Source organism: Crocuta crocuta, unplaced genomic scaffold (assembly GCF_008692635.1).
Source record: "Crocuta crocuta isolate KB4526 unplaced genomic scaffold, BGI_CrCroc_1.0 scaffold31, whole genome shotgun sequence".
NCBI lineage: Eukaryota > Metazoa > Chordata > Mammalia > Carnivora > Hyaenidae > Crocuta > Crocuta crocuta.
Window position 1 is genome coordinate 14,852,783 of NW_027528362.1, and position 9,395 is coordinate 14,862,177.

Here is a 9,395-nt window from a genome sequence, read left to right on the forward strand (position 1 = left end):
CCGCGACCGGGGCCTCTCTCCGCTGCCCAGGATCTCGCTTGCGTTGTCCGTCTGTAGCTCAGAGCCCACTCTGGCCCGTGGTTCTTGCTGAGTGAGCCTCCTCCCGCGGCCCCCGGCGGCCAAGCCCTGCTCCTCCGCGCTGGGCCGCAGATCGTACTGGGACTTTATTTTCCCTTAAGTTATATTGACTGTGTGACTCCATCAAGTTCATACGTTTTATTTTCCTCGATGTTGCAGCAAATTGCCAAGTTCTTTATTCGTTTTGTTTCGTTTGGTAAAAGTTCACTGCCTTGCTGGTGCAGCTGCGAGAACTGGAGGGCTTGGAGCGGCGGGCGGCCTGCGGCTCCGCGGGCTTTCCTGTACAGCTGTTTACACACCCACACGTCTGTCTCGACGCACACGGAAACAAACGCCGTCTTTGTTTCGTGAGCATCTTCCTGTAACTACGATAAAGTTGACATTAAATATAGAGAATGTTCTAACAGTTTTTTAACTCAGAATTTGTCAATCATTTTTAATAGTTCTTTTTTTATAAAAAGAAACGGGATTTCAGGACAGGCAGTCGTCCCTTTTAAAACTTATTCACAGAGAACCATTAACCGCACAGTTGCTGTTAGCTGCCTGTTCTACAACAATAGTCTTTTTATTGAAACACAAATAAACTTTTCTGTAATATTTTATGGAATATAAAGAGACTTTAATTGTTTGACTTGTTTAACTCGGCACTGTTAGTTTTTATTAATAAAACGCGCATGGGCATTTTAAACCAGCTCCGTGTTCCTCTGATTCACGATCATTGTGCGGAAGCTTCAGCGTGCGGCCCACTTCTTGCCGAGGAGGACGGTCACCGGGCTGTGTGCTGAGCACCCCTCACCCTCCTCCTGCATCCTCGGCTCAGGGGCAGGTTCTGGGCTGAGTCTCCTCAGAAAGAGTGAGATCGGCGGGGAAGAAGGGACACTTAACCACCTTACATGAGCCGCCTGGTGTTTTGAAGCCATCAGCCTTGGAAGGGAGCCCGCGGTCCCCTGGGATGATGTGGCCGCCCGCCCTCTCTTGCCGGTCAAGACTTCCCTCAACTGTCCCGAGGGCCTGGGGACACCGTTCTGGCGCCCTTTGCCTGCTGTGTGTAGGCGGGACCCCCAGATGGCGTGCGGGGCGCGTGTGTGGCTGCATGCGGTGCTGGCGTGGGAGTGAGGCCGCTCTGGGACAGCAGGCTTGTTTGGCCACGATGCTCCAGGCTTTTCCAGAGGGGCTGGTGGAGCCAGAGGCGTGCGCCTGGCGACTGCAGGGCCCTGGCTCCCTGTGGGGTTTGCGCACCCGCCCGCCACCCCCTTTACCTGCCAGAGCTGTGGCGCTCTAGCATAGTCTGATTTCCTTGATTTGGGATTAAAACTTTAAGAAGAGGATTCTTAAAGAGAAAGGGACTTTTTTGTTATTTTTCCCCTTATCAGGAAAGACGTGACTGTTGTATGTAGAGTAAGCATGACTTTAATGTGCTTTATTTGTACAGCGTAGGAATTGTGTCTTTAAAAGCAAGCCCCTCCAGTCGTCCATCCTCGTGAGGTGAGTTTCTTGCTCACGCGGGTACCGGGAGGTCACAGGGGTCAGGAAAGCTGAGGCACGGAAAGGAGAGAGAAGTTGTCCAGAGTGAGTTTTCAGGTCTTGTTAGAAGGTGACGGCTGCCTTGGGGTCACCACACCGGCTCAGCGTTTTGACCCTCACTACAAGTTCTGTCACTGAGCAGAGAGGACTGAGAGAAGTCGCTTACTCTAGTGCCAAGTGTGTGCGTGCAGGTGGCGGCCGGCAGCTCCGGTGCTTGGCGGCCGCGCGCCCCGCTCTCTACTGCTGGATTTTGAGCTTGAACTCCACCTTCCCCTCGTAGGGATCGTGGGGGTTGTCGAACGTCACATGATCGGCCAGGACCTTGCACACGATGACGACCTCCGTGTTTCTGGGGACGTTGAGAAGTTTCGCGGCGACCAGAGGGTTGCTGTAGTGGGGCTGGAACGGTGTGGGGAGACGGGAGGAGGCGAGAGTTAGAAACTGCGGCAGGTGTCCGGGTGGGCTGCTCGGAGGTGGCGCCCACCTGCCCTGTCTGAGCATGGCTGCCCTTGCACGCTCAGCTGCCTGCCGGAACTCAACGGGGACAGAGAGCTCTCTCCACGTAGGCATGGGGAGAGTCGGTCTGGGGTGGGACAACAGCAGTGACAGATTCAACCTCACATTATACTCGATGAAAATTAGTGTCAGAATAAAACAGGAGAAATTAAGAGATTTGGAGGAAGTGCTTCAAAATGGGTGTGTGGTTGCCTGACAGGATCAGGAAACGCTCGGAAACTAGAAGAATCAGGTTCACTCCATGTGTGTTACGTGAGAGCTACGTGTTTTCCGGTCGTTGTGGGCGGTGGTGGGGGAGGCGGCAGAGCGCTGCACGGTCAGGACGGGCTAAGTCCGCCAAGTTCGCCGCGCGGGTGAAGGTCGCCGGCTGCCGTGCGCCCAGCATGTTGCTGACTCCAAGCCGGTTCTGCAGACCTACCTGCGCTTTGCTCCCATAGTAGGGGAAGTAGTGGAGGCTGAAGGTGCCGTTGGGCGGGTAGTACTCCACCTGCAGGGGCCGGGCGTCCCGGTGCTGCTCCTGCAGACAGAGAGGCCGGCGCCGGGTGAGGCGGGAGCTGGGTGCACGCGTGCAGCACCCACATGTCCCTGGACGCCTGTGCGTATGTGTGCGTGCGTGTGTGTGCGTGTGCGGCACGCAGTTAGCATAAGCCGGCTCTGATCTTTATGATCCCATCAGGGATGTAACTTACTAGTTTGCCAAGCCTTTGGTGACCTATCAAATTTCCATTTTTAGCATTTTAAGTCCTAGTAGGATAACGAAGGTGGACAAAGCGGAGAATGTGCTCGTGTGTCCGTGTGCGGGCACGAAAGCTGAGAAGGCTGGACCGGCCAGCAGTTTGTGCAACATCAGGGCTAAGCACCGCCTGCTGGCTCGGGTTTGGTCCCTCGCCATTGTCTGCGAGTTTCCTGGCAGGTGGACGGGGTTGTCAGAACACAGGTGGAGAGCACTTTGGTGTCTGTTAGACGCTGGGGTCAGCCTGCGTGTGTGGTCAAGTGGCTGCTGGAGGGCACAGAGCGAGCCAGGGCCCCACCCACAAGAGACGGGCGTGGGGGTGGGGGGTGGGGGGGCATCTTCTGTCACTGTGCCAGGGAAACAAGCTTTAGGAAATATTCAGGGAACAGAAGCAGTTTATATATATATATATATATTTTTTAATGTTTTTTAATTTATTTCTAGGACAGAGAGAGAGAGACAGCGTGAGCAGGGGAGGGTCAGAGAGAGAGGGAGTCACAGACTGAAACAGGCTCCAGGCTCTGAGCTGGCAGCCAGCACAGAGCCCTACGCGGGGCTCGAACCCACAAACCGCGAGATCATGACCCAAGCGAAAGTCAGACGCTTAACCGACTAAGCCACCCAGGCGCCCCACGCAGTTTATATTTTTGTGTTGTGCTTAAAAACTGGTTTTGCGGGGCACTGGGGGCCCTCAGTCTGCTAAGCGTCTGACTCTTGATTTTGGCTCTGGTCGTGATCTCACAGTTTGTCAGTTTGGGCCCCGCGTTGGGCTCTGTGCTGACAGCATGGAGTCTGCTTGCGATTCTCCCTCTCTCTCTGCCCCTCTGCTCATCCTCTCTGTCTCTGTCTGTCTCTGTCTTTGTCTCTCTCTCAAAAAATAGGTAAACAAAAAAATTTGAAAAAATGGTTTTGAGAAAAACTGGAGTCAATTAATGCCGACTCTCAGGAGCCCGGACATGTATGCTGTTGCGCAGCCACAGCTGGGGGCCACCTGGCGTACATGTCCGCAAACAAACAAGAGAAAACATGTAATAGAAGTGCCTTGCTTGTTCTAAATTGCCACCAAAGACTTTGAAGTGTGTTAGTAATACACTGTTCAGATGCTTTTCGAAGCAGAACGGTAACAAAGATACACTATTTTTCTCACTCGGTTTTTGTGCCCTGTAATAAAGCCGCTCTAAGTGATGGGTCGTGATGGCTCTGGGCCCGTGGATCCAGACGGGTGGGCTGGCGACTGAGAGGCTCAGGGGGTAGCTCACGGGTGCGCACTCACCAGGAAGGCGCAGTCTACCCTGGGCGCCGTGCTGTTGCTGGGGAGGAACTTGACAATCTGGAAGGGAAGGGCGTCCTGTAGCTCTCCGGCTGGCTGTGTGTGGCAGGGGCCTGCGTGGCCTAGGGCTGCGGCCGCCACCATGACGTCCTGACCACTAGGCTGCAGGGCCGCCTGGCGCTCCGCGGGGCCCACGGCTCGCCTCTGCTGCTCCCGTGCTGCTCTCTCGGCCTCCTGAGGTCCTGGCCCCTGCGTGTACCCTTGTGCCCAGCGCCCAGGGCCGTCCGGCCCTCCCCACTCACCCGTCCCCTGCCTGGCAGTGATGAGGGAGACCCAGTGGGGACCCAGGAAGTGTGCAGTGCACACACGCGTGGCTTCCCCGCCCCTTGGGAAGGGAGAGTGGGGGAGTCCCCAGGCCGCACGCGTGGCCACCCCGCGCAGCCCCGACTCTGCACTCGGTGTGGGGCGCTGCAGGGTGCAAGGCCGGCGCTTGTTGTCAGGCCGTGTCGGGGGAAGGTCCGCTCCTGAGCCAACAGGGCAGGGGCGCGTGGAGCGCAGGAGCAGTGGGAGGGGGCGGCCAGAGCCGCGGGGCTCCCGTGAGGGCCAGACACCTGGCCTCTGTGCCGCAGCCGTCCCCACAGGGGCCCTCGGGACTCACCCTGTTCATTTTAATCACGAAGCACGGCCTGCCCTCCGCGAAGCCGAAGTTGGGGTCCACCAGGCCCGAGCAGTTTTGCAGCATGTCTGCTGTGAACTTGCAGGAGAACTTGGTGTGGTTCGGGGCCCCGAAGCTTTCCTGGAAGAAGTACTTCTCGGAGGTGCAGTTGATGCTGTCCTGCTGGGACTCTGGCGAGTAGCCTGCGGGGACACGCGCGCTGGGGCTGGCTGGGGGCACAGCCCAGCCCCTCCGGGAAATTGTCTCGGAAGCGGGAGACACGGGCTGATCGCCTGTTAGACTTCACCTGCCAGGAAGCCATGCAGCGCGTGCACGAGGCCCACCCAGGTCCTGTTGTCGGAGACGTTGTAGGAGATGTCCAGGCCCTTGTCCCCATAGACGTCTGGCCTCAGGGTCACCCCTGGGGAGAGAGCAGGACACATGGGACTCAGTTCCCCCCAGGGCATTCGTCCCAGCCCAGCCACGTGCTGCAGGGGTGGTGAGGCCCGCATGCCGCCGGCCCCGCCTGGCCGTCCAGCTGGGCCCGGGTCCTCAGGGCCCCCGCACAGGGGGACTGTGTCCACTTGTGCTCCGCAGCAGTGGCTCCCCAGGGGCCCTGCCCGGCTCGTCTGGTCGGAACCACGCTTAAGTGAAGTTGTGTTTGGACACACATTTGAAAAGTATTCGCTGGTTTTGATTCAAAGCAATCTGACCACATGTTAATGTGACCACAAGTCAGGATGCGCACGTGTAGGCCGAGGGAACGGTGGCCTGTGGGGGGCGTCCTCGCTCTGTGAGCACTAGACGCGCAGCCCCGTGTGCCGTAAATTGGGTAAATGGGATCCCACCGCCCGGATTCCTCTTTCCCTCTTCCGTGTCCCGGCGCCCATTGTACGCGTGTCCGTATCAGACTGTCCGCAGATCCTGAGTCGCGTTTCCCCATGTGATCATCGCTGGTGCACGCGGCTGGCGCCCTGTTGATGCGGGGACTTTTTAAATAGTCCGCTGGTGTTCTGTCCTATTGTGGCCACTGTGGGCGTAAGGTCCATGCGCAGATCCAAGTAAAAACCCAGGAGAGAGCGCGCACGCCGCACCAGCGTCCGCTCTGCCCGTGCCCGCAGCCTGTGAGTCCGTGTCAGTGGTGGCTGCACCCCACCCCCTCCTCTGGGCTTTGGGCAAATTACGTCCCGGCTGAACCCCCGGGCCTGTCGCCTGTAGCACTCTGTTCTGCAGCCACGACAGGCCGCCGTGGCCTCTCTGCTGGTCGGCTCGAAGACCGATGCCCACACTCTGGTGTTGTGATGCCCTGGGCAGGGATCCCCGAAGACTGTGGGGTGGAGGGCCTGCTGGGGAGAGGACACTCCCCACGAGTGACAAGCGTCCTCAGGAGCTGGACGTGCGTTTTCTTCCTTCACTTCTTCCCCTTCTCCCCCCGCCCTTGTTCGGTTTGTGCAGCTGGGCTAGGCCACTGTCTGCCGCGGGCACCCGGAGGGGAGTCCAGGCGNAGACGACCTGCTCTTAGAGAAAAGCATTTTCTGAACGGAGCTCGTGTTTGTGGACATGCTAACAGGATCGGGCCATGCGGAGGCGCATCCAGTGCAAGACAGAAGCCCTTCCCTCCCGCCGGGCCTCAGCTCCCAGTCCCCCTGCGTCTGCGCCTCCTCCCACACGGCTTCTGTGTGCCTTGGTGGCATCTGAAGTCAGTGATGTGAACATGGTCCCTGTAACAAATCTATTTTAATAATTACAACTACAGCCAAAGTCTGACTATAATCTGGGGCCACCACACCTAGTGGGGGCCCCTGGCAGGGGTGGGGGTGTCCCCCTCAGAGCCCTGGGCCCCAGCGTGAGTGACCCCTCCAGACTGCCTCTCTGGACTTTGTTCCTGAGGGTTCGTGCTCTGAGCCCAGGGTTCCCGGACTGCACGCTGCCCCGACGCACCGGGTCCTGGGGTGCAGACACGAGCCCCCCTTACCTGGTGACTTTAGATGGTCTTGGTAGTCAGGTGTATATGGGTCAATCGTGCACATGAGCGTGTAAATGCACAGGGCGAAGAGTCCGGTCATCACCACATAGAAAGCCACGTAGTAGAGGCTGATCCACACTGGGGGGGAGTGAGGGGGGACAGAGTAAAACTGCCTGTCCAAGCACCTCCGTGCACGACTCAGTGGTGTTCACAGTGCATTCACACAACGCTCTGCACAAGCATCGGGTCTGTCAAGTTCCAGAATGTTCTCTTCACCCAAGAGGTGCTCCGCACCCATTAACAGTCTTTAAAAATGATAAGTTTGGGGTGCTGGGTGGCTCAGTAGGTTAAGTATCAACTCTTGGTTTCAGCTCAGGTCATGATCTCACTGTTTGTGAGTTCAAGCCCCACATTGGGCTCTGCTGACAGCCCAGAGCCTGATAAGTAAACATTAAAAAATTCTTTTGAACAAAATTAAAAATAAAAATCATAAGTTTTAGGAGCATAGCTTTAAATATACTGTTCTCAAGTCTATGGCTGAACCTTTGCAGCTGACTCTCAGATGACCCCACTTTATCAGGGGGATTGGAGCCGGAATGGGCCTTGGGGTCATCTGGTGAGAGACATGCAGTCTCCCGGACAGGGCCTGGGTCTTGGGCGCCCGGAGTGTGACAGCATCAGCGTCCCTGTCCCCATGGGCACACCCCCCCAGTGTCCCCGTCCCCGCGGGCACACCCCCCCCAGTGTCCCCGTCCCCGCGGGCACACCCCCCTCAGTGTCCCCGTCCCCGCGGGCACACCCCCCTCAGTGTCCCTGTCCCCACGGGCACACCTTCCTCCCCAGTGTCCCCATCCCCGCGGGCACACACACCCCAGTGTCCCCGTCCCCGTGGCCACACACTCCCCAGTGTCCCCGTCCCCGCGGGCACACCTCCCTCCCCAGTGTCCCCGTCCCCACGTGCACACACCCCAGTGTCCCCGTCCCTGCGGGCACAACTCCCTCCCCAGTGTCCCCGTCCCCGCGGGCACAACTCCCTCCCCAGTGTCCCTGTCCCCACGGGCACACCTCCCTCCCCAGTGTCCCCGTCCCCGCGGGCACACACTCCCCAGTGTCCCCGTCCCCACGGGCACACCTCCCTCCCCAGTGTCCCCGTCCCCGCGGGCACACACTCCCCAGTGTCCCCGTCCCCACGGGCACACCTCCCTCCCCAGTGTCCCCGTCCCCGCGGGCACGCACCCCCACTGTCCCCGTCCCCGCGGGCACGCACCCCAGCGAGACAGCGTCCGGCCCAGCATCTGCCCCGTGTCCGGGTTCCAGCAGTAGCGCTGGAACTCCTCCATCCGCTGGCTGCACGACTTCTTCTCCTGCAGCGCCGCCATCGCCCCTGCAGAACGGGGTGCTCCCCACACCTGGCCTGAGGGGAGAAGGGTGGCCTGTGGGTTTTATGGTCTCCTCCCCTGAAGGTCAAGGCTCCTGGGAAATCACCAGGGTGGTGGTATCAGGCTTTCCTATCCAAACACAGCGGCTATCAGATGCCTCCCTGCCTCGCCACCCTCCTCTCGGGATGCCCTTGGCCACGTCCTTGTCTGCTCTGGCCCCTGACTTCTTGTTGAAATGCAGCTTCTGACCCAGTGGGGGCTCCTGGTGGGCTGTGCCGGTGGCGTTAGTGCCACAGCCGTGTCCAGGGCGCGTGGGGCCCGACGGCACGTTCGGTCACTGGGGCTACCGTGGGTATGCCTGCCGCCTGTCTGAGGCCCGGAGTGAGCTGACCTGCTGGGGGCCCGACGGCCCGGACAGCTGCAGGCCCCCGACCACCCCGACAGGACCAGAGGCCAGAGGCCTTGGCAGCTTATGTGGCCGGGGCCACGACACGTGCTCACAGGGACACCTGTGTCTACAGTGGGATCCGTGCACCACAGAAGTGTTTTACAGACACCTGAGTCAAAGCCTGATTAGAATAATAGGTTTTGTACCCACGGACCCAGGATTTCATTTACTGTCCCCTCTAGGTTTTCCCTCTGAGGGGACATGTATAGCCAGATTTGAAGGTTTCTTTTGGAAGAAGAATAATGTAAAGTCAGTTGTTTTGACTTATTTTCTTTAGGATGATTTAGAGTTTGTTAGCAAAATGAGCCTGTAAGATTCAGATGGAATTTTAGCTTGGACTCAGATGGAATTTTTTAATGGACCAAATCTGTGTGACTTGTGTAACACTGTTCTCATTCACGACTTTGGGATTTTAGGTCAGTAAGACCCAGTGGCATTAGGCTGCTATTTGCCCACACCCTGTGGGCCTGTGACTCCAGCTTCCGGGGCCTGAAGATACAGAGCAGCGACTGTTGGCTGAAAAATAAATGCCACCGTCGTCTGGGAAGTGTGGATATGTCCTTGAAATGAGCAAGACCTGAATCCTTTCTAGAAGTCATTGAAAGAAATCTTCCTCATTTCGTCTCTGGCTTCCCAGATGTGTGAAAGTGTGTGCTGCGCTGACACACGTTATCAGGATGCCCTCTGGGTGCACGCCTGTGGGGGGAGGGGCAGGGGGACATGCCCCGGATGCACCATGAAGAGCGGGCTCCAGACAATGCAGGGAGCCCAGGCTTCTCCCCCACCTGGTAGGACTGCGGCGTGCCCCCCCCGCCCCCTGCTGCTG

At 58.3% G+C, this 9,395-nt stretch overlaps 2 protein-coding genes across 2 annotated transcripts in view; one reads left to right on the forward strand and one right to left on the reverse strand.

Moving 5' to 3' along the window:
- Window positions 1-95, forward strand: part of TFDP1 (transcription factor Dp-1) — a 36,846-nt gene extending 36,751 nt beyond the window's left edge. The window contains exon 12 of the mRNA XM_077754015.1: window positions 58-95. Coding sequence (XP_077610141.1) covers window positions 58-95 — 38 coding nt within the window. The remainder of the gene's footprint in view (window positions 1-57) is intronic.
- Window positions 96-1,839: 1,744 nt separating this feature from the next.
- ATP4B (ATPase H+/K+ transporting subunit beta) lies at window positions 1,840-8,121 on the reverse strand. Its single transcript, XM_077753996.1, has 7 exons — window positions 8,010-8,121; window positions 6,752-6,880; window positions 5,084-5,197; window positions 4,780-4,979; window positions 4,125-4,181; window positions 2,537-2,635; window positions 1,840-2,001 (listed from the first exon to the last, which is right to left on the reverse strand). The coding sequence occupies exons 1-7, from the start codon at window positions 8,119-8,121 to the stop codon at window positions 1,840-1,842; spliced, it is 873 nt and encodes a 290-aa protein (XP_077610122.1).
- Between the last annotated feature and the right edge of the window lie 1,274 nt (window positions 8,122-9,395).

Excerpts from the sequence above, each read along its gene's own strand:
- ATP4B (XM_077753996.1), bottom strand. The coding sequence starts at position 8,121 with ATGGCGGCGCTGCAGGAGAAGAAGTCGTGCAGCCAGCGGATGGAGGAG. Across the intron at positions 6,881-8,009 it reads CCGGACGCTGTCTCGCTGGG|TGTGGATCAGCCTCTACTAC; the intron begins GTGCGTGCCCGC and ends ACTCCCCCCCAG. Across the intron at positions 2,636-4,124 it reads GGGTAGACTGCGCCTTCCTG|GAGCAGCACCGGGACGCCCG; the intron begins GTGAGTGCGCAC and ends CTCTGTCTGCAG.